Here is a 23,743-nt window from a genome sequence, read left to right as displayed (position 1 = left end):
AAAGAAAGTGGTGGAGCTTTTGGTTTTCTTTTATAAAAGACAAATCGTTTATTGATTCAGTCCTTCCACTTGCAACCTCTTTGGTAACAGTCTTAACACTTCCAGACTGGGAGAACGCAGTGGAAAGGGCCCGGTTCTGACTTCTCACCAATTTCAGAGCTCAGCGAGCCCCAACGTGCCTTGGTGAGAGGCCAAAAGCAGATTTCAAAGCATGGCCAAGGACCTGGCCTTGAAGGACAACCCAAACCAGCCTCCCTACCGTGACTTGTTGGGCTCGTGGGCGGCTCAGAGAGCAGCCCCAGCACCCCCAGGCAGAAGATGGCTCGGGATGGGGATGTCTGACTGGGAGTTGTGCCCTGGGAGGTGGCTTTGATGAACCTCTTGGGACCTCCTGGACGTTGGCCAACGGGACCATCGATGAAGCAAGACTCACCCGTTCCTGCGGTAGACAATGACTTGCCTCAGTTGGCCCCACGGGGATGGACTAATCCAACCATCTCAGCCTCCCCCTCCTCACACCATCCCAAAGAGAGTAACTGCTGTACTTGGAGTTAAAGATAAACATATATTGATTACACATGGTCATAAAAAAAAAAAAGTAATAATAATAATAATAATAATAATACATTTCCTAGAACATTACTTAAGACGCTTCCGAAAAGCATCCAAGCTTCCCCTCCCCTCCCCGCCTTCCCTTAATCTATACAGAATAAAGTGCTTTGTTTAGTTTGTTCACACTTGTAGAGCCACCAATACACTCTTAACTTGGCATGTTTGGGCAACCGATACTGAATGCCGTAAAATAATTCAGAGCCGAACACCAGGCATGAGAAACTAGTTTTGAGGCAAGTGCTTGGGGTTTCATTCATCTCCTTCAAGTTCCATGCTACAGAGGTTGTTCTTATTCCTATTTTTTTTTCTTTCTTCTCCTTTTTTAAAAATGATTATTTTCTTCCTTTGTAAGTTCAACCCAACTCCCGTCGTGGTTCCGTGTCTCTAGGCAGGGCTGCGTGTGGGGAAGCTCTCGTCGTCCGTGTGAACAAAGGGCGTCTGTCCGTCTGTCCTTCCCTCCTGACTGCGGGCAAACCTCAGAGGAGTTCTCTAGCAGCGGATGCTCGTCTCTATTGCACTGTCACAGCCATTCCCACCCATCCGTCCATCCATCCACCACCTTCCCACCGCGCCAGGGTTATGGCTGTGGTCCGAAGGGCCAGCTGTGCCTCATGGATACGTGAGGCGAACTGGTCTGTGCTACCAGGCTCCTGGGATATATAAACCAAAAATGACCTTCCCCACATGATTCCCTCCCTCCCCAAAGTTCAAATAAAGGGTGGAGTGGAGGGGGAAAAAAAAATTTCCGGCCCAGACAGGACTGGGGTTTAGGTGTGTGGGAAGAGCTGTCAGCTGAAAGTTGAGCTACGGCGTATTCAGGAACTGCGTAATGGAAATCAAGCCCCTCTCCACCCTCGCAGTCTGTTAAAGAAGGGATGTGAGAGATTAAGGTGCAAGAGTTAAAAAAAAAAAAAATTAAAAAAAAAAAAAAAGTAAAACATAAAAAGCTTGAAAACAACGGACCCAGCTCTCCTGCCCTGTCTAACCCCAAGGGGTGCGACAGCGTGACGGGGACGGGTCCGGGATGGACGAGGCACTGCGGGAGCGACTCGTCTGAGCTCTCAGTACGCGAACGAAAACCAGACATGGAGACACATTGGGGCTGTCAGGGCATGGACAAAAGGGCTCGGAGGCCTTGTAGGACTCCTGGGAACTACGGAGGCCTTGGAGAGGGGAGGGAGCAGCAGGGATCTGGTTCTCCAAAGTGCTGTGTGCATGGTCACATCTCAATGTCTCCAAGTGGCTCTACGAGCAGGCTCTCCAAGGGGATCGGACGTGGCTGGGATCGCTCACTGGGCTGTCCGCTGGGCTTCCAGCCTCAAGGAAGTGCTCTCATCTCACAGAGATGTCCAAGGGGGGCAGGTCCTCACTGGGAGAGGATGAACTGGGACAGGAACAGGGAAAGCCACCTCCAGGAGAGTGGAATAAGGGAGCACACTGTCGGCATGGATGATTACATGGGGGGGAAGTCTGTCGGCTGATGGGCTCCGTCACAGAAGACCATAGGTGAGCCCTCCTCAGGGCACAGCGCTCCCATCCTGCCTCAAGACTGAACATGAGGGGAAAGAAGCACAAGGAAGCCCAAGGGGATGGAATATGGGAGGCAGCAGAGGAGGAGACAGCATGGACCACTCCAGCACCTCCATGGGTTTCACTGAATCCTTCTCTAAAGCAAGCATCTTCCAGTACGGGTCATGGTCCCTTCAGACAGCCAATGGCCCCAAGAGCCCTCATCCCTCACAGGTGCGTTTGAGGCTTTGCACCATCCCAACAAGCCCCAGGGTCATGGAGGAGGGCAGCAGAGAAGCCTTTGGAACCCACCTGAGAAGGTCAGTAAGGTGAGGCAGCTCTGCCATAGCAACCTCCCCGTGCTCGGAGCAAATGGAGATGGGGGGTGAGCTCACTGGTACTGAGAGCCACGCTGGGGATCCACAGGATCCCAGCCAACACAAAGATTAAAAGAAGTTTGTGGCTCCAAAATGCTAACATCAATCAGATTTCCCAAGATGCCGGGCACCAGTGGGGCACCACTCAGAAGGGGGTGACACCAGTCACCTCAAAGAGCACTCAGGAGAACAGCAGATGCTCCCCGGTCCTGTCCCTGTCAGGCTGCTGCATGTCCCCAGTCAGGAAAGCCCCTGAATCCTCCCATGTCTGCAGGGACAGCCTCAGTGCTGCCCAAGTGCTTTGCTGATTTGGTCCAGGAGAGGAAGCACCAAGACTTTTTGCAGAGCCAGATGTGGGTCCCTGTCCCCAGCACTCTGCTGGGTGAGAAAAGGCTCCTGCAGCCCACTCGGTGACCTCTTTCCTTCTTACCTAACAGTGCTTCCACCACCTCCTCCGTGACCTGGCCCGCAGGTGGCCTCTACACCAGCTTTAGAAGCACAGGATCAGCTGGAACACCCCCCACCTCTTGCCAGCCCTTCTCTGCCCATGCTGGGTGCTCTCTGACTCCACAGGGGACAATTCCCCCAGCAGGGACCCCACAGCCGTGGTCAGGACAATGCATGGCACCCTGGGGCAGAGCACAGCAGTGAGAGACCCTGCTGGGACCTCACTGCCCAACAAAAAGGTGACGGCAAAGCCTTCCTCTTCTCCTCCTCCTCAGCATGAAGCCAGCCATATTATTTGAAAGTAAGTGAAAACAAAGACCAGCTCGACCTCAACATCTTCAACAAGCCCTAAGCAACACCACAGGGCATCACCAAAACAACCACATCTCTCACTGGTCCCCTCTGGTCCCCCCACAAACCAGGTCAGGGCAACAGATGCCAGCACCACAAGGGGAAGTGAAGCTTGGGAGACCAAAGCAGGCAACAAACTGGAGAGTGGGACATCATCATCCCCAGGCTGAACATGGCCCTGCTTTAGCTCTGAACCTTGCAGTGGGACCAACCTGGAGCTCACCTGCCCCTCAGGGGTTTGTTCAGATTGTTAAGGCACTATTCTGGGCCGATTCTGTCGAGAAACAGAAGCGTCCTGCTCCTCTGTCCCAGGCCACCCTCCTGCCAGTCCCAAAGGTACCTGAGCTCTCCCAGGAACAGCTCCCTGACTCCAGAGCATCCCCAGGAGCCCAGCTCCTGCCGGGATCAGCAGAAAGGACACATCAGAGCCCAGCTCTCTTAGGGCACCCCGGAACTGAACCGACAGCGAGTTGCAGATGCCCCGAGATGCAAGGTGGGTGTTTGTGCTTTTGCCTGTGGAGGAGGAAAACCTGTTGGAGGGAAGACGTGTCAAGGGCTGCTAACAAGAGCATGCTAATGGCTTTCCAATGGGGACATCTGCTCACTCGTCTTGGCCACTGGGCCTGGCAGTGACGGGCTCCCCTGGGGTGCCCACCTTTCAACCCCGTGGGTGAAGAGCCTGACTTGAAAGACCAGCTTTACAGTACAGGGATTCAAGCACCACTAACTAGAATTCGGCTTTGAAATATTGATGCACCGGCCAGCAAGCTCCAGCCCGGATATCCTGCTCCTCCCAGCCTCACCAGCATCCCAGCAGGAAGATGAAACTGAGAGTGACACCTTTTACCTACACCCTTACGGACGGACGGCGGTTCCCCCCCAACACCCACGCTCCTCGACAGCGGGGGGGGCTTCCTCCTGCTCCCCCTCTCTGCGGAGAATGACTGGTGAGAAAAAGGAATAAAAACCCAAAACAGCCCCAAAATGAGGAGGAAAGGGGGGGTAGAGAGCAAGCAAAGCCTTGGCTCCCCGGGGGAAAGGCATTCCCGAAGGGCAGAGCAGTCCGTGCAGGCGCATGGCTGGGGTGGAGGGGGGGAGCCTAATTGTTGTTTGAATTTATCCTCCCCGCGGGAAACAGGGGAGGGGGTGGCGGTAGGTGAGGAGGAGGAGGGAGGGTCTGTGAGAGAGGATGGAGCAGCGGCAGGGGCAGGGGGGAGACGCCGGGGCCGGGGGGCAGCGGAGCCGGGCTGGTGGCGGGCTGGGGGACGGCCGTGTCCGAAGCCAAGGGGTTGCTGACGCGGAAACATTTCTCCTTGTGGGCTTTGAGCATGTTGGAGAAGCGGAAGCGCTGGCCGCAGACATCGCAGGGGTACGGCTTCTCCCCGGTGTGGGTCCGGCGGTGCCGCTTCATGTTGGGGCGGCTGGTGAAGCTCTTCCCGCAGATCTCACAGATGTAGGGCTTCTCCCCTGAGCGTGGGAGAAGAGGGGCGAGAAGCTGCTGGTTAGGCTGGGTGTCAGAGACTGGTGTCTCAAGACAATTAAGGCATGTGCCTTGCCCTCGTGAGGCAGTGAACAGCCCCACATCCCATCCCAGAGCCTGTATCCCAGCCTGGCAGTGTCTGTCAGTCATGGCACGTGGTGGGCAATGCTCCACTCTCCCCTAATCCACCTCCTGAGGGCCAAATGACCAGCAGTCCAATGTGGAAGAAAGCCTTTGAGGACCAAGGGGTATTTAAAGCCTCAAATTTAAATGCAAGACCATCCCATTCATCTAGACTCTACCTTTGTCTTGGAAGTTCTGTCTGAACCCAGAAATTGGTAACTATATATGTGATTTTCTGTATCTTTTCTGTTTTTCTCTCTTTGCTTTTCTTCTAATTTCCTCTCCTTGCAATATTTTGAGTACCTTAAGATCAAATGTGTTTAAAGTTTGCTAAGTTGAATGGGCCAAGTATTATGCTGTGAGAAGTGTTTTATGTTGGTTGAATGCTATACTAAATATTTCACCAAAGTTCCCTGATTTTTCTCAAGTTTGCCAGCAAATTTTGCTTTGACCTCTTGAGAAGACCTTGTTGGTATTTCTCCTGTGTGTCCAGCTCAGAGATGAACCACTGTAAGCCTCTCCAAAAGTCATTGAAGGAGTTGACTGGGGACCCCCAAAACCCCATCCTGCCACCCACCCAAAGATGTTCCTCCCATGCCATCACTCTTTCCAGGGAGAGCCTGACTGCAGGGATCTGGGGCCAGGCAAGGGGCGGGTCTCACCCGTGTGCGTCTTCATGTGCTCATCGAAGTACTGCTTCATGTTGAAGTCCTTGCCACACCACTGGCACATGAACTGCTTGTGGCCAATGTGGATGCTCATGTGGGAGCGCAGCTGGTACTTGTACTGGAAGCGCTCGTTGCAGTTCTGTGGGAGCGAGGAGTTGGTGATGAGCACCCAAAATATCCCCACATTCCCCTCAAATCACCACCAGCAAGGAAATCCCCTCAAGAAACCCCCCAAAACAGGCATTTTGGGACATACCCAGCCAGGTTTGCAGGCTGGATGGGCTTGGGGTGGCTGCAAAGTCCAGGCACTTGGGGACAGATCCTGGCATTGGACAAGTTTCATCATAAAGTTGGTGGGACTTTCAAACCAGGAGGTGATGCAAAGTTTGGAAAAGCGTGGGATCATCCCTACAGCTGCACTGGCACAAAGCACAGTGGAAGCCCCAAGGAGTGGAAGAACCCTCCCCAAATCAGTGTTTTTGCCCTCGTTTGCCTTACCTCACACTTGAAAGGCTTCTCCCCGGAGTGCTGGAGCGAGTGGACCTTGAGGGACATGCTGCGCTTGAAGGACTTCCCGCAGGTCTCGCAGGTGAAGGGCATGTCCTTGGTGTGTGCTGGTGGGGACAGGGGCACGTCAGCAGCCTCCACACACCTTCACCATCCACCTCCCCACACCCCAGCCCCGGCTCCCCGTGCTCAACCCCAGCAAACCCAAAGCATCTCTGGAAGATAAACGGCAGCAACATCTCAAGCATTTCCCTTCCAAACCCCTGTTCTTTTGGATCTCTTTGGTGGCTCTAAAGCCCAGGGACCCAAACACCGTCGTCATATGAAATTTGCTTTTCAAAGCCCAGCACTGGTCCTTTTACACTGCTGACAATTCAAACCTTCCTCTGATCACTTCTGACCAATATAATAAATGGGATTCTGTGGCAGCACATTTCTCTCACTCTCTCAGGATTTTTCATAGAGGTGCACAGAGAAAAATGAAAGAGAAAACAATTTCTATTTCTGGTCCTTGTTTTTCTCATGTGGAATGTGTTTGGAGAGTTGTTTACCTGGAGTGATTGCTTGGTTGGATCATGGTGGATTGTTTGGGCCTGATGGCCAATTAGATCCACCTGTCTAGACTCTCATTAGAGGATCACAAGTTGTGGGTGAGTTATAGTTAAAACAAGTAGGTTTGTAGTTTTTTGTAGTTTTATTATCTTCCTTTATATAGTATATTAATGTATTTTAGCATAGTCATAATAAAGAAATCATTCAGCCTTCTGAACTGAGTCAGACACCATCATCTCTTCCCATTGGGTTTGCCTGCATCCACAATAGGATTCCCCAGCACCACGTCCAAACCCAGCACTGAGAAGACATCAGTTCAGCATCGAGTATCAGGCCAAATTTCAAGATGGGGATGTGAGAAAACTCACCCAAGAGTAAGCCCAGCCCTGAACACCCAACATGACAACAACAGAAAACACCTTTGATTGCCAAATTGATGGACCAACACCCCCAAGAAGATCTCCCCGTGGTGCCTCCCACACTCACCAACCATGTGTTTGCGCACGTGGGCCATGGTGTAGAACTTCTTCTCGCAGATCTCGCAGGAGAACTTCTTCTCTGCATAGCCATGGACAATCTTGTTGTGCTCGTGGAGAGACCAGAGCTTCTTGAACCCCTTCCCGCATGTCACGCACTGCAAGGACACAGGAGATGGTCAGGGAAGCAGGAAAGGGAAACATGGAAAGGGAATATTATGGTGAAAGCTACAGCTGATATCAAAAATCATAACAACCAGCAAGCCTGATATAGAACTTGTCACCTCTAAACCTCCAAACTTCGTATTTCTATCCATGGGATGAGCAAGGGGCAATGACCTTCCAGGGAAGGATGTGGAATCTCCATCAATGGCTGTATCAGGACTTGGATAAGCAACAGCTCATGCCCTATTCCCAGCTGGGAATTTTATTCCTAAATGAAGATTTTACTTAAAATATCCCAACACTCTGTGCATTGGAAATTTGCAAAAAGTATGAAAAGGAGAATCCCCATCCAGAGCAGTACAACTTCAGTCTTCAGCAGATATTATTTATAATTCACCACTGAATTACTTTTCCAAACAGATCTATGATTCTATGATATCCAAAAGGACCAAAATGGACCCAAACCACCAGTTCATCAGCACAATGAGAACAATGTGACAGGCAAAGTCTGCCCCAAAAAGTTAAGGTAGAGAATCACTTCAGCTCCAACAAGTTCAGTGTTCCTCTGGAAGTTCCCAGGAAAAGCTCCAGCTTCTGTGTAAGACCTCCTGGAGGCATGTGAGACCAGTTCAATGCTCAGGGAAACACAGGAGAGAGATATCCACCAAGGAAACCATGCCAGGAGCCAAGGGTCAACTCCTTCCCCTTTACCTTTCCATGGCTCATATTCCTCTTGGTCAACAGGGTTAAAACCATCCCTTCTCTCCTTGCAGATTTGCTGAGAAAATAATTCATGCCTTGAAGGCATCTTGCAACAACGTGGCTGAATTGTACCTGAGAACCTGGGGAGGGATTCCTCCACTTCTCCTCCTTCCCAGAGGAACAGATGCTCCTTGATGGGTTTCAGCCAAATTTTGCTGTGATACGGTGGCAAACACACCACCATGCTGTGAAGTCACTGTATTTTCCCATATATATTTATATTTAGGTGCCCCAAAGGAAAAATTAAGGTCACAGAACCATTCCCAAGCCTCATCATGCTCAAATGTCAACATGAGCAGTCCTCCAAGTCCTACTGCTCCCAAGTATGTATTTCCATGGATCAGAACAGCTTTATCTATGTCTTAAGGGATATTTCAGGGCAAATTCAGTACTACAGCCTGATATCAAAGACACATCAATATCCATTTTCTCCACTTAATATGAAAGAAGCAGGGGAATTTCAAAGTGAAAGGTAGAGGGAAAGCAGCAGAGGTAAAAAAAACCCAAGGGCTGGGCCCAAACACCCTGGAGAGCCGAGCTGTGTCCTCACTTAGTGCTGAAAAGCATCGCGCAAAAATACAGACGTGATGTCCAAATGAGGGGAAAGAATGAGGATATAAATCCCTGCAGGTTAAAAGGGAAGACATACTGAAGCTGGCAATAAAAACATTTATCTCAATAAAGAAAAGGATGAATCACTTTTGAGATGGTAGAGGTAGGATGCACATTATGGAGATGGGGAGTGAACACAAGGAGTAGGATGATGTTTAAATCCTAAAGCTTTATGGATGAAATTTGGGGACAAAACAAAGAAAGAAAGCAGCAGAGCAAACTGAGAAAATGTGGATAGTCCCTTTGTGGATCTGATTAAAACTCAAGAAATAAAAACTGTTATAGGTAGAGTGCCAAAAAAAATCCTTTTCCATCCAGACATAATTCCATGAGATGTTGATAAAGTTATTAAATATTATCAGATCAAATGGAGTGGATTTGGCTATTTGTAAAATTAAAAATGCTCAATTAAGTGGGAGACAATGATCCCTTTTTCGGCAGAAGGAGGTCACTATACAGACAGTTGTTGTTCTTACTATTCCAAAATTAATTGGAAAAGGGATAAAAAGGAGGGGGCAAAACAAAAAACAAGCAATGAGGTGACAGCCCCATGTTATCCACCTGGAAAGCAGATGAAGCTGAATAAACATTTGGCAAAACTCCTTTTAAACTGCCCAGGTTTTATGTTAGGCCCTGAAATAGCCACCACCATGCAGGTATTGGAGCTACACTCATCCTGGGAAAAAACATCCAAAAAAAGCAACTTCAGCACTGTGAATTTGACAGGAAGATGCACCAAAGGGTCAGTGACTGCTTCACCTCTGAGCCAAGACCATTCCTGCTTCAATGTTCCCTGCTTGCCAACATCTGCCTCATTCCCTGTTTTATTTGGGATGCCATCAGTGAAGGGCTCCAGTAGCACTTGGGTTGTGTTACCTTCAAGGAGAGCTGTGAGATCATTCAAAATCTGGTCACTGGTGGGAAGGGTGATGGGAGAAATAAACTATAAATTGGTTTATTTGTAATTATTATTAGCAGCATCATGCTGTAAAAGCTCAACAGGAATTAGGAGACGGGAATTTGGAGGGATCTTCAGTGTTTGCTGCTCTGATTGGCTGCCTCCCTATCCCCCCAAAACTGCACTGATTTAACAAAGCCAATTTGCCAACACAGGATCTCATTAACACAGAGGAAGGCCACACCAAGCCCAAGCCATGCATGGATGTCAAACACACTCAGAAACTTGCTAATACACACACAAAAAAAAGCACAAAAGGCAGATTAAAACCGTTTTAACTCCTGTCAGCAAATCTTCAAATTAAGCTAAAATGGGTTCAGCCTGTGTGGGAATGCTGGAGTGTGTCTCCATCAAGGGCTTGCAGTGTTTTATCCAGATTAACTGAATAAACTCAAAAGAAAAATCACTCCTCAAAAATTAACTCTGTGTTTCCACCCAGGCAGTCAAGGGGAAGCCACAGCCCTGTGGCACAAACCCTCTGATTCCAGGCCACTGTGGGACCCTCCTGAGTGTGGATACAAGTCATGGGTGAAGGAAGGTTCCCTCACAGCTGCCATGTTGTGCTGGTTTTGCACAGAGAAGAAAAACCTCGTATCTCAAATTCTCAAAATCTCTAATTAACAACCAAAACCACTACACATTGTGCCAACTGCAACATCAAAATTATCTAAGCACGAACCCATCCCATGGTGGAGCTGGAGGGGACGACCTCCATGGCGCTTGGGATGCCCTTCCCTCACTGGGATGTCCCACAGTGGTGGGATGCTCCTCCTTTAGTGGGATGTCCCCACCTTGATGGCACATCCATCCACTTTGGTGGGGTGTTTCCCCACCTTGGTGGGACATCTCTAGCAGGCTGCTCCAGACCAGGGTAAGGCATTTCCCCCTTGGTGGGATGTCCACGGCCTGGATGGATCCATGCTCACCTGGATGGATCCATGCTCACCTGGATGGATCCACGCTCACCTGGATGTTCTTCTCGCAGTCGGTCTGGTGGTGCAGCAGGAGCTCGCTCTCCAGCAGGAAGCGCTTCCCGCACTTGTCGCAGATCTGCATCCGGCTGTGCGTGACGTTCATGTGCTTCTCCAGGTACCAGCGGTTGTTGAAGATCCGGGGACACTTCTTGCACGGATAATGCTGCTTCTCCTCCAGCTTCACCTTCTGGCCCAAGCCGTCTTGTTCCTTCTTTCTCTTTCTTCCCCTCTGGCCTTCTTCTTCCTCCTCCTCCTCCTCTTCCACCTTGGCCATCTCCTGGGACCTGGTTGCCATGGTAGATTTAGTGGCTTTGGGTGCCCGGCTGCCCCTGCGGGGCTGCCCGCTCTTTTCCCTTTTCATCTCTGAGGCATCTTCATCATCATCGTCCTCTTCTTCCGTCGTCTCCTCCAGATCTTCCTCCTCACTGCGCTCCTCCTCCTCTTCCTCCCCCACCTCCGCATCCTCCTCCTCTTCCTCCTCCTCCTCCCCTTCCTCATTCTCCTCCTCCCCGTCCTCCTCCGTGTCGCGCCCATCCCCGTCCGGCCGCCCCATCACGGCTGCCTCGCTGGCGGCCGCCTTCCCCTCCGTGCCCTTGGAGACGTTGAGGGTCTGGTTGTTGAGGTTCACCTCCACGATGATCTGCTCCCTGTTGTAGGAGCCCTGGCTGTCCAGATCCTCCTCAGACTCCTCGCCCTCCATCTTACAGACAGCGCCGGGACCTCCGTCCTTCTCCTCCTTGTAGTACTGCTTGGCGGGGCCGGGGGGGAGCGTCCCGCTGCCCGTCCCGTCCTCCACCCGCACCGAGAAGGGGTCGTTGCCCTCCCGGGCGTAGATTTTGGGGTGGGGGGCGTCCACCTCCTGCTTGATCTCGCAGTAGTAGGGCGGGGGTCCGGCGCAGCCCTCGGCGGGCAGGGCCATGTCGGTGGCCAGGCTGAGCGAGCGGGTGTCCAGCAGGTCCTGGCAGGAGGACGCGATGTTGTTCATCTGCAGCACGGCGGCCGCGTTCAGCACGTCCTGCACATTGCAGGAGTTGACGAGCAGCTTGGAGGTGTAGATGAAGTTGAGGATCTGCTGGAGGCCCTGCGAGGTGAGGGCCTCCAGAGAGAGCTCCACGCGCTGCAGCTGCTTGTTCTGGGTGAAGAGGGAGTGGAAGAACTGGCTGTAGGCTGCCAGGACCCCCTTGTGCGCCGGGAAGATGCTCTTGTGCTGCACCAGCACGATGTCCACGTCGCACAGGTCCGGCTGAAAGAGGCGCTGCTCGTTCAGTCTGTCCATCAAACACGTGAAGTGGAGGGCTACATCCTCCACCAGGGAGTACTCAGCCGAAGGGTAGTCAGTCGTTTTTTCGACTATCAGCTGCGGGGAGGAAAGAAATTAAATCATTCAGGGCTCTGTCCCCGAAAAAACACATTTCTGGCCGTGCCATCCATCCCTGTCCGTGCATCCCCAAGTCAGAGATAACACCTGAGAGACTACTGCCAAGCCCTGGCTTGGAGGTGCCAGACAAAACATTCTGTCACCAACCCCAGTTTGAAGATACCAACCAAAACACTCCATCACCAACCCCAGCTTGGAGATACCAGCCAAGAAACTCCATCATCAACCCCAGTTTGGAGATACCAACCAAAACACTCCATCACCAACCCCAGTTTGGAGATACCAGCCAGGAAACTCCATCACCAACCCCAGCTTGCAGATACCAACCAAAATACACCATCACCAACCCCAGTCTGGAGATACCAACCAAAACACTCCATCACCAACCCCAGCTTGCAGATACCAACCAAAACACACCATCACCAACCCCAGTCTGGAGATACCAACCAAAACACTCCATCACCAACCCCAGCTTGCAGATACCAGCCAAGCAACTCCATCATCAACCCCAGTTTGAAGATACCAACCAAAACACACCATCACCAACCCCAGTTTGGAGATACCAGCCAGGAAACTCCAGCATCAACCACAGTTTGGACATGTCAATCAAAATGCTCTACCATCAGCCCCATCTTTGGAACACCACGAACCTCTACCACCAGGCCCAGCTTGAAGATGCCAACCAAGAAGCTCTATCACCAGCTTGAGTCCAGGAGACTCAACCAAGGAGGAGAAGCGCCAGTGAAAGGGCAGGTCAGGGCCACACAAGCACCCACTGATATCCCTTCAAGGTGGGTAGGAGGCACCATGGCCACTGAGGAGGTCCAAAGGCAGGCTCAGGTGTCCACACTCACTCAGAGATGTCACACAGGAGAGGGGATGCCTTGACCACTCGAACCTGATGGAGATCCAGGTGGGTATTTGCCCCAGGCAGGAAGCCAATTTTAGGCACCTACTGAGATGTATCCCCCTAAACAAAAGGAAATTAGGAGTTTATAGCTCCCTGTTTCTGCAGATAATAACATAAAGCCCAATATCCTCTGATATTTCTGAATTACGCCACGTGCTCTCACTCACGACAGCAGCTCACTCACAGCTGGATTCATTGGGATGATTTATGCACTTTTTAATGCTCATTTTCCATTGCCTGGGGAAAGGCACTGCCTGGAAAAATTCAAATCAGGGAGCAGCACCCTGAGGCTGGGAAATGCTGCACTGCCAACCCTCCTCAGGCTGAATTTTCTGGGTATTTAATCCAACTCCCATGTATTTCACATGGTCCAGACTATCCCTGGTGTACATCCCTTCTCCTGGTCCTACCTGAGCCCCAGGATGAGTCTTCCTGCTCCATCCCAAATCCAAGGGATCCCACACCCTAAAACCTGTGCCCTGTATTAAAAGAAGGTGGGACACACCCTTTCCCTTGGCATCCTTTGCTGAAGACCCAAATCCTGGATGGAGACACATCCAGACCCCATAACACCCTTTTTCCTGACCTCTGTGGGATGCGACCAAGGACATGGTGCAGAACAGTGGCAGAAAGGGACAGTTCTACCTGCCAGGTTTATCCTGCACTTCCTGCTCCAAAAAGAGATTTTCAACTCCCATTTTGTTATGGAACAAATGGCAGTTCTTGATCAACACACAAATTCCAGCAAGACATGTTCTGTTTGTCTTCTTTTTTTTTTTTTTTTTTTTTTCCGGTGAGCCAAAGGCAAAAGACAAAAATGTTTAAATAATAAAAAAGGGTGTTCTCGTCTCTGTTTTCCCAACAAGCAAAAAAACTCTTCCCCATCCCTGCCAAATTTTTTCATTTTTGTTGGATTTGTGCTCCACAACCAACCCGTCCAACCAATAGGGATCTCAGTTTTGCATGGTCCTGACAGCCCTGGAGAATCCCAGCAAGTGCTGGCACCCAGCAAAAACATGGAAAAACCAGTTCTACTCCAACTTCTTGGCTCGGCAGCCTGGAGCAGGGCAGAGAGGTAGGAAAAGGGTTGGGTACTTATATATTTTATATACTTTTTATAGTTTATATATATTAATATTGTAAATATTTTATACATTCATGCTTATATATAGTTAAACTATTTATATATAAAAACACATAAATATAGAAACATTCTTTATATATGTATTTGTTACAAAATGCTGCATTCCCAGCTGGATCACCCATCCACCTCACCATTTTCCAAGCCTCTTGCAACTGCCAAGAACATTTTGATGAGATCTTGGATGGTTACCCCCCCCAACCCCGCAAGACACGTAAAAAATAATTAAGGATGTAATAAATATCAAAAGCTGAAGAGACAGCAGGAATTCAGCAGAGCAGCTTGCTGTTTGCCAGGTTCTCTCTTGAAAAAACACCCTAAATGCAGATTTTTCCTCTGGGGATCCATCTCCTTCTCCATATAGGATACCCCAAGCTTGGCGTAGGGACATCCACGGAGGAATAGGTGCAAAATAGGGGAAAACGGGAATGTGGGGCGGCATCACCCAGCATGGGAAGCAAAAGCTGGCTTTTTTTGCCCTGGGGATCGAGGATTTTTGGCAGAGGGGGCTGATCCCTCACCCAGCGGCGCTCCTTGCCAGGCGGCTCTAATCAGTCCCAGCAGCGGCGAGGACAATGCGTGTCTTGGCCGCGTCCCGCCGGTGACTTCAGCCCGGGCTTGTCAGCGGGAGCCTTTTGCTCTTTATTGCTCTCAGATGCTTTTCGTGAGCTTGCCCGGAGCCAGAGCCGAGACAAGAGGCGCCTGCCGGGGTGAGAACCCCAGAAAGACCCCAACTTGCCCCAAAATGCCCCTCCGGCAGCTCCCGTCCCTGCAGCTCCATTGGAGCAGAGAAGCCTGACTAATGGGGATTAATGGGAGGGTTAAATCCAGTGCTCTTCCACTGGGAAAACACAAATATTTGAAATATATATCCCTTTTAATATTTGTTGTGTTAAAAATACATATTCGGAAAAAGAAAAAAAAAAAAGAAGAAGAATCACGAGTTTTGCTCTTTTCCACCATCACCACCCAGCCCCTCTGGCTCTGTTTAGGGTGAAGAGCAGGTCACCCATCCCACCTCCATCCCCTGCTGCACCTGGGCAGCTCACTGGGTGCACTAAACCCTAAAACTACAGGGCCCCACCACACACTGCCAACCTCTAAGCAAAGTTCTGGTATCATCAGCGCAGAAAAACACCCCAAAAAAATATTAGAAAGCGGCGTGGCCGCGAGTTCCGCACGCTGAGGGCCGGCGGCGCCTCCAGCCAGCTCTCTCTGCCCTGACGCTGCCCTCCAGCTCTATTTTAAGAGAATTTTCACGTGGTGCTGCCAAAGTCCCATCCCAAAACAGCTTCCAGGGCAACAGGCCGGCCAGAGGATGGGGAGGATGCTCGGGGAGAGGGATGAGGGCTGGATGAGCCCTGATGGCAGGGGATGGAAGGAAAGGATGAGTAAGGAACGGTGGTGGAAAGAGATGCTGATGGTCACTGGGGCAGGGCAGCCTCTCTCCAGCCAAACCACCCAAAATCCCACCACAGGAGGTGGAGCCCAAGCTGCATTTCCACCTGTACCCTGCCACGTGCCTCAGTTTCCCTAAACAGCCCCACCAACCTGCCCACCTGCCCTGAAAGGTGTTTGCTGCTGGATTTAAATCAAGGTACTATGACAAAAAGCACTTTCTCTTAGCAGCTACTGAGAATGAGATCCCTAAATGTTCCTGCAGCTCTAAACCTCCCCAAAGGACCAGAAGGTTGGGCCACTCTGGATATATTCAAATACTCAAATCCTCAGTCCCCCAGAAGACCATCTCTGACATTCACCAGCCCCTTATTTATTTCATTAATTATTTGTTCATTTCTAGCGCCCTCATCACCACAGCATTGAGGACCATGAGCAATTCTTTCCCACATAAGCAAAAGGACAAAGGGTTTTAGGGCATAAAATTCACATTTAAGTGGTGACAGGACCAGCTGCCTCTGAACCACTTTCCATTCAGCAGAAAATTTGGTGATTTCTTTAAATTTTTCACCCTCAAGATGTAGAAAAAAAAAAGCAATCTGCTTTTCTGTATCATTTCCAACCACCAAAGCATTCATAGTTGACCTTCAGTATTAAATTGCATTAAAGAAAAGTGCTTTAATAAGGAGCTAAATACAATGTCAGCACTTGCTCCTCAAAAAAAAAGTCCCCCATGCCCTCTGCAATTTGGACATTGCTGCACTTCAGGACAAAAGAGCTGGGCTGGAACTATTTAATGTCAAAACTTGACTTTTGCTTAAGAAAGAAATAACATTAAACCCCCATTTTTACAGATTAGCTGGGAGGATACAAAGGGGCATCATTACAAATCCCAAACACTCACACTTTCGGTTTTAATCCTCGGCCTCCTACAATTTGCCCTCTGCCTTCCAGACCCTTGCACGAAACCTTCAGCCTTTTCTCCCTAGTTTTGAGGCCGGAAGATTTTTATGGAAGCGATGCGACGCTGGTGTCCTCCCACAGCTCCCAGGCCAGAAGGAGCAGGGCTGCCTGGACCGTGCACATCCCAGTGCCCAACCAGCCATTCCCAGAGCTGGGAACCTGGCAGAGAGAGGGATGAGCCGCATCCCAAAGCGCCTGTCCCTCACCTGTGGCCTACCTTCACCGCTCTGCCGTGCCCTCCCTCCCCGGGGAGCTCTCCGTGGGTGCTTTCGGCACGGGACCGCGCCGGGGGTGGGCTCTGCTCGCTCCTCCGACGGGTGTTTTTATTTAATTACGAGAGGGTTGTCCGGAAAAACAAGCAGGAAGGGAAAACAATAGCCCAGCCACAGCCCCGCCTGGCGAGGCGCCGAGCGCCCACCGCCGGCATCCTGCCCGCCGGGATGTGCCCGTCCCCTGCCAGGGCCTCGGGGATGCTGCTGACACCATCCCAAAAAGTGATTTTTCCTCTCTGTGCTGTCCAAAAGGCTTTAGGGTGCCCAAGGCAGAGCCAAATGCAGCCACAGAGAGAGCAGGCGAGGGGAAGGGGCTCAGCGATGCTCATCCTGCGGTGTTGGCACCCAAAAAAATATCTCCCAGCCTCTGCTGGGTGAGGAAGAGCATTAATCCAGATGTGGGACAGTCAGATGCTTCACAGGTTTGTGTTCTTTTTTCCCTCCCTTTTGGTTGTTTCTAATTTCTTATTAATGATATCCAGCATTTACAGGCTTTTCCCAGGATAGCAGTACCAGGCCCACCAGTGCAATGGAACAGGGACAGTTCCATCCCTCATCCCTGTCTCCCTGCTACCTTTGCAAAGGGGAAAAGGTTAATTTGGGGTTTTTTTGGAAGTGCCACGGCCACCAGCAGCATTGGGAGAGGAGTAGGATGAGGTGGGATGAGCAACACAAAGCTTCATCCACTGGGTGCAGGCACTCCCTTCCCAACAGCACAGCCCACCGAGGGTTAATGGCTTTGTGCTTCTTTTTTATATCTCATATTTTAAAAAATTGTTAAACTCTATCAGCTGCTCTGGGTACTTTTCTCCTTTCCTTCTGCACACAGAGCTGTAAAGCCACTGTGTGACCCTTCCAAGGATGGATGGATTAACCCCACGGTCACACCCCATCCCAAAATCGTCCCAGTGAGGTGATGCTGCTCCTGGGAGATGCCACCATGGTGATGGCATCGAGGACACCGTCCCTCTGTTCCACCAGGGTGACAGTGAGGGCAGTGCCATGCCCTGGGAGCTTGGCACTGAGAAGCCGAGCGCTGTCCCTGCTCAGACACAGCCTGTGCTCCAAAACAGAGGCTTCAGCAATGCCACATTATTTTCATCCCAGGACAAATCCCAATCCCTGCAGGAGAGCAGAGGCACCAAAACCTGGATGGGAGCACCCTTCTGTGTGTCCCTGTCCCCTCTGAAAGAGGTGTGGCTCAGTCAGCCCCAACATGTGGGGCAAAAGCCCTGCAGGTGATTGCAGAGCCGGGCAAAGCCAGGTCTGGGGTCAAATCCCGACGGGATGCTGGTGGATTCCAGCAGAGCTGGCACGGCCCTGGCAAACGCTGAGGGCACACAGGACAGCCAGGCCATGGGGGCCCCGCCAGCGCCTGGCACAGCCAGTGACACGTGGCTGATGGAGATGTCCCCGAGCCACCGCGCTGGCACTGGAGCAGGCGGCGGGGATGGGATGGGATGGGATGGATGGGATCCATGGGATGGGAGGGGATCCACGGGATGGGAGGGGATCCATGGGGTGGGATCCATGGGGTGGGATCCATGGGGTGGGATCCATGGGATGGGATGGGATGGATCCATGGGATGGGATCCATGGGATGGGATGGGATGGGTCCATGGGATGAGATGGGATGGGATCCATGGGATGGGATGGGATGGGATCCATGCGATAGGATCCATGGGATGGGATGGGATGGGATGGATCCATGGGATGGGATGGGATGGGATCCATGGGATGGGATCCATGGGGTGGGATCCATGGGGTGGGATGCTGCCCTCCATCTGTGGGATGCAGGACCACCCACAGAGTCACTGCTGGGGTGGAAGAGCCCGGGGGACACGCACACACAGCAAAGCCACTGTCCCCTCCCTCTCCTGCCCGAGAAAAGCAAGTGGAGGGAAGGTTGAGGGAGGAAACGAGGACAAAACCCGAGGCTGACCTCCCCAGCCGGGCTGTCGGCCAAGCGGCTGCGCCAGGGGCCGGCCCCGGACCACGGCCCAGCCGGGGGGGGGCATCGCCCCCAGAGAGCCCAGGGGTGTCCCCACTGCCACTGAGGGAGGACAACAGCACAGGCAGTGCTCAGAGCCCCCCAGAGCTCACAGGATCATCCCCAGGAGCCCCAAATTCAGTGCTGGGAGCAGGGATGGCTGCAGGAGCAGGGATGGCTGCAGCGGGGCAGCCACCACGTCACTTGTGCAGAGCACAAAGGCATCGCAACCCCGAGCCACCCCACTGCCATGTAGCCAGGGATAGGGCTGGGAACTCCAGCAGGATGGATGGATGATGGATGGATGGATGGATGGATGGATGGATGGATGGATGGATGGATGGATGGATGGATGGATGGATGATGGACGGATGGATGATGGACGGATGGATGATGGACGGATGATGGATGGATGATGGATGGATGGATGGATGGATGGATGGATGGATGGATGGATGGATGGATGGATGGATGGATGGAGCCTCCTCCCGGGCACTGCTGAATGAGGTTTCCATCCAAGAACAGCATCCTCTGCCTGGCACCACAGTGCCCATCCCTGGAGCAGCCACCACAACCTTCCAGGTGGATCAACAGCATGGTGGGATGTAACACCTCCAGGGTTTGTCCCACACCCAGCCCACAGTAAAGCCTAAAACCACAGCACTTCCTAACCCAGCCACAAACTCACCAGAAATATCCAGGATTCAACCTGTCCCAGCATGCTGGGCAGGATTTTCCATCCCAGAGCATTTCTCCAAACCCTGGCTCTGACCCCGGGGATGGTCCCCATCTCCAGATCCATCCTAACCCAGCCTTGACCAGGGCTCTTTGGGAAGCACCAGCCATGCTCCTCTAATCCAGCCATGGAATGCTTTGGGCTGGATGGGACCCTAAAGATCATCTTGTTCCAACTTCCCTGACATGGGCCATCTTCCTTTAGCTCCAATTGCCCAGATCAAGGATCTGGATGTGCCAGATCCTTCCTCTCCAGCACTTTTAACATTTTTATGAACATGCATTATTTTTATCCTTATTTTTATCACCATTTTTCCTGTAGCTTGGGGAGCAAGGCTTTCACTCAGACAGGGTGTCAGCCACCTTGGCTCCAGGCAAAAGATATAATCATAAAAATAATAATAAAAAAAGACAGTTTGTTGTAATTAAGTCTTCTATCCATCATATCTGCACCAGTCTTTCCCCATATCCAAAGGTATCCCAGTTTTCACCATCAGGAAAGGTGGATGAACACTGAGTTGGCTGCAGAGGGGACAACAGCCCCAGAGGACATGGGGACAAGTCCTCAGGTGTCCCCATGCAGGAAACCCAATAGGGCCATCCCTGCCGTGCACAAATCACCCCAACAACACAACCCATTTCCCTTTTCCCTAGAAATAAGTGAAAATTAGGGGCAGGAGGCACAGAGCTCATCCTGCCCACCAACAGCCACTCCTCCAGTTTTACAGGGAGCCATGGAATGTCAGGGGACATCTAGGATGCAAACCACATCGAGGATCTAGATGTCCAACATTTCTGGGGCCAGGAAAACGTGGCTGCAAATGAAAAACTTCATCCCTTGCCCTTCCTGGAGAGTCACTTTGTCAGCACAGGTCCCCTCTATAAAGGCTGAAAGGCAGCAGCGTGGGAGAGCCCTCAGCTTTCTCCGGAGGGAGAACGGGAAAAGGAGCAATTCCCCCAAAACCTTCAACGACCCTCTGATATTTTGACACATTCAGTTCATCCCTAAAAGGTTTGGGTTGGATTCCCCCACTCCCCTTATTCTTCCACGAGTAGAAAAACCTGCATCTTAAAAATAACCGATATTTCATCAACTCGCAGGCAACCGACCTCCCGTTTCTCCCTGTCTTTTCCAAAGGATCCATCTCCAAAGGAGGCAGCGGGTTATTTTCGTGGAGGGGGTGGCAGTGTCTCTGCTCCAGACACCAACACAGGGCTGTTTATCTCGCCTGCTGATAACCGAGTTAATTCCTCGCGGGGAGAACAAAGCTCCGCCGTCATTCCAAGCCCAGGTGGCCAAGGGGACCCTCTGGCCACCCCAGGAAAAAAAACCCTGGAGTGGTGCTGAGCCCAGCCAGCATCCTCAGGGAAACTCTGCAGTTGGAGGCAGAACATTTGCACCCAGCGAGATTTCACCACAGATCCAGGGGGAAAAAAAAAAAAAAAAATTAAAAAATAATAAATCCCTTAGTGTCGTTCCAAGGAGGAATTTTGCTTTGTAAAGCAAATCTTCCTCTGGTTCTCGCAGGGTGTGGAAGGAAGATTGAATTCCCAACTTTTCCCCGTCTTCCTCGCTGGGCTGCTCGCTTGGGTGGGCTCTGGGTGTCTCCATCTCCACCTCGGGGCATGAAAGGCTCCCCAAAACACCGCGGTGTGTCCCCCAGTCCCTCAGCATCTCCTCTGGGAAGGGATGCAGGCCGAGTGGGACTGCCCAGCGTGACCCCAAACCCAATCCCGACCAGTTTAACCCCAGAATGGCGCTCGGGGGTGGGGGGGAGCCGAGCCCCATCCCACCATCCCATCCATCAATCCATCATCATTTCCTTATTTTTCCAAGCTTGCACTTTCTTCCCCTTTCCAAAAATCCACTCGGACGCTTGCCGGGGCGTTTGAGGGGCACGGAGCCAGCGCTGGGGCAAACACAACCCCGCACTTTTTGGGATGGACACCACCCCGCACTTTTTTTGGGATAGGGGAGGCTCCGAGGCACGGGGAGCCGCGATCCCAGCACATCCCAGCGGGATTTCCCCGTGGATCTTCCCAGCTCAGGCCTGTCCTCCGCAACTCCAGCTAAACCCCCCCCAAAACTCCACCGGCCGATAAAATAGGTCACCGCTGCAGGCGAGAGCCCCAGCTCTGGTGTTATTATTATTATTATTATTACTATTATTATTATTACTATTATTATTATTATTATTATTATTATTATTATTATTATTATTATTATTTAATAGCAGCACTGGAAAATCCCTTTTCGGAGGGAGTGAAAACCCCTTTTCAGAGTGGGTGGGGGGATGCTGCGCCCTCCCTGCAGCTTTGCTCCTCCGGGATGCCGGGGAGCCCCAAGACCCCCCCAGATCCCCCAGGAAAAGGGGGCCCACGACGGGAAGCAGCCACGGAGTGGAGGGGGAAGAAGGCGGGCAGGAATTGGCAAAAGGATGGAGTCATCCGGGGAATGGGAATGGCCGAGGAAGCGGCAGATCGTGCGCACCCCCACCCCCCCCACCAGCCAATCCTCCAGCCTGGGGGCTCCAAAAAGTGTGTGCGTCCCCAAAAATCCTCCCGGAGACCCCCGAGCCGGGCTGGGGTCCTCCCAAGGGAGGGCTCAGACTTCAGCCCCCCTTAGGCACCCCCATCCCTACTCCAGGGCACCCAAAGGTGCTGGGGGGTGGGAGGGGGGGAGAATTTTAATGCCATTTTCACCAAACCTAGCCCGTTCTCGCCTTGCAGGATGGGGGACCCCCATGCAGCACCGGCCGGGCTGCGCTTTTCATAGCCCCTACCCCCCAAAAAAACCAAATAAAATAATGAAATCCACGGCCCCCTCTCTCCCTTCCCCTGCCCCCCAGGCGCGGATGCAGCATCGCCCCTGCAGCCTCCCCCTCCCGCATCCCCCCGGCCCGATTTGGGCAAGTTTCGAGGCCTTTGGGAAGTCGGCAAAGCGGCGGAGGAAGGAAAAGGAAGGGAGAGGGGGAAATAAAAGCGAGGAGAAAAGGGAGAAAGGAGAGGGGGGGAGTTCAGGCTCTACCATTTTGATGCAAAGGTCTCCGCGCTGAGGAGTCCCGGTCCTCCTCCGCTGGCCTGGGGTTTGTGCTCTCCATGAAAAAAACAAGGAATTGGTGGGTTGGGTGGGTTGCTGGTTTGGTGGTTTGTTTTTTTTTCTTTTTCTTTTCTTTTTTTTTTTTTCTTTTGGCTGCCTTATTTCTGTTTTTATTTTATTTTTTCCTTTTTTTTTCGCCTCTTGAAGGAGGAAGGGGGGGGGGAGGAAATCACCGCGCCAGCGCTGCTTCTTGCATCCCCGTCCTTATTTTCCTTTTTTCCCCCTCCTTTTCGTAATTTTCCTCTCGCCCTGTCGCATCTATTATTTTTTTCTTTTTTTAAAATTTGATTTTTTAATGTCGTCCTCCTCCTCCTCTTCACCTCATCCTGCCCATCGCCATGTTCGCCCCTTTTGGGAAAGCCGGAGGAATGCGGAGCGGCGGCGGCTCCGGCTGCCAAGAGCCGCTGATTGGAGCCGCCGCATCAGCTGGGGCCGCGGCTGCCCCTTTAAAGCGACAGCAGCCACCGCCACCCCCCGGGACACCCCCTGTCCCCCGTGCCCGAACCCCAAACCCTCCGCCACACCCGCCTCTGCACCGCCGCATCCCCCCGGGATCATCCCTGCATCCCGCTGGCCCGGGGAAACTGAGGCACACACAGCCCCCCCCCGCCCGCCCGCATCGAAACACCCCCGAGGGTTTTTTAGGGGTGTCGTGGAGCAACGTCCATCTGATTAAAGTGGGATTTTTGGGGTGTTTTCCCGCTGTTTGGATGAAATGGGGATGTCCCCATCTGGATGTGTTTTTGGAGCATTAATTGGGAGCATCCCCTGGATCCTACTGAGGCAGGGGAAACTGAGGCACACACAGCCCCCCCGCCCGACCACATCGAAACACCCCCGAGGGTTTTTTGGGGTGTCATGGAGCAACGTCCATCTGATTAAAGTGGGATTTTTGGGGTGTTTTCCCGCTGTTTGGATGAAATGGGGGTGGTCCCAGCTGGATGTGTTTTTGGAGCATTAATTGGGAGCATCCCCTGGATCCTACTGAGGCAAGGGAAACTGAGGCACATACAGCCCCCCCCCGCCCGACCACATCGAAACACCCCCGAGGGTTTTTTGGGGTGTCGTGGAGCAACGTCCATCTGATTAAAGTGGGATTTTTGGGGTGTTTTCTCGCTGTTTGGATGAAATGGGGATCCCCCATCTGGATGTGTTTAAGGCACATTTGGAGCATTAATTGGGAGCATCCTCTGGATCCCTGGATCCTGCTGTGACTGGGGAAACTGAGGCACGCAGCTCATTGCCCCTCCCCAAGGCATTTTGGGGGCATAAAACCTCAATTT

The 23,743-nt window shown here is 51.9% G+C and overlaps 1 protein-coding gene across 1 annotated transcript; it reads right to left on the bottom strand.

Annotated features, from left to right (window-relative positions):
- Window positions 1–17: 17 nt before the first annotated feature.
- ZBTB47 (zinc finger and BTB domain containing 47) lies at window positions 18–22,909 on the bottom strand. The gene is made up of 6 exons (XM_021537972.2): window positions 22,389–22,909; window positions 10,566–11,930; window positions 7,113–7,260; window positions 6,066–6,181; window positions 5,562–5,706; window positions 18–4,763 (listed from the first exon to the last, which is right to left on the bottom strand). Exons 1-6 carry the CDS (start codon window positions 22,389–22,391, stop codon window positions 4,396–4,398), a joined length of 2,145 nt encoding a protein of 714 aa, XP_021393647.2. The 5' UTR covers window positions 22,392–22,909; the 3' UTR covers window positions 18–4,395.
- Between the last annotated feature and the right edge of the window lie 834 nt (window positions 22,910–23,743).

This window comes from Lonchura striata, chromosome 1 (genome assembly GCF_046129695.1).
Source record: "Lonchura striata isolate bLonStr1 chromosome 1, bLonStr1.mat, whole genome shotgun sequence".
NCBI classification, from domain to species: domain Eukaryota; kingdom Metazoa; phylum Chordata; class Aves; order Passeriformes; family Estrildidae; genus Lonchura; species Lonchura striata.
The sequence above is the reverse complement of the archived record's forward strand: the minus strand, read 5'-3'. Positions and strand labels throughout refer to the sequence as shown.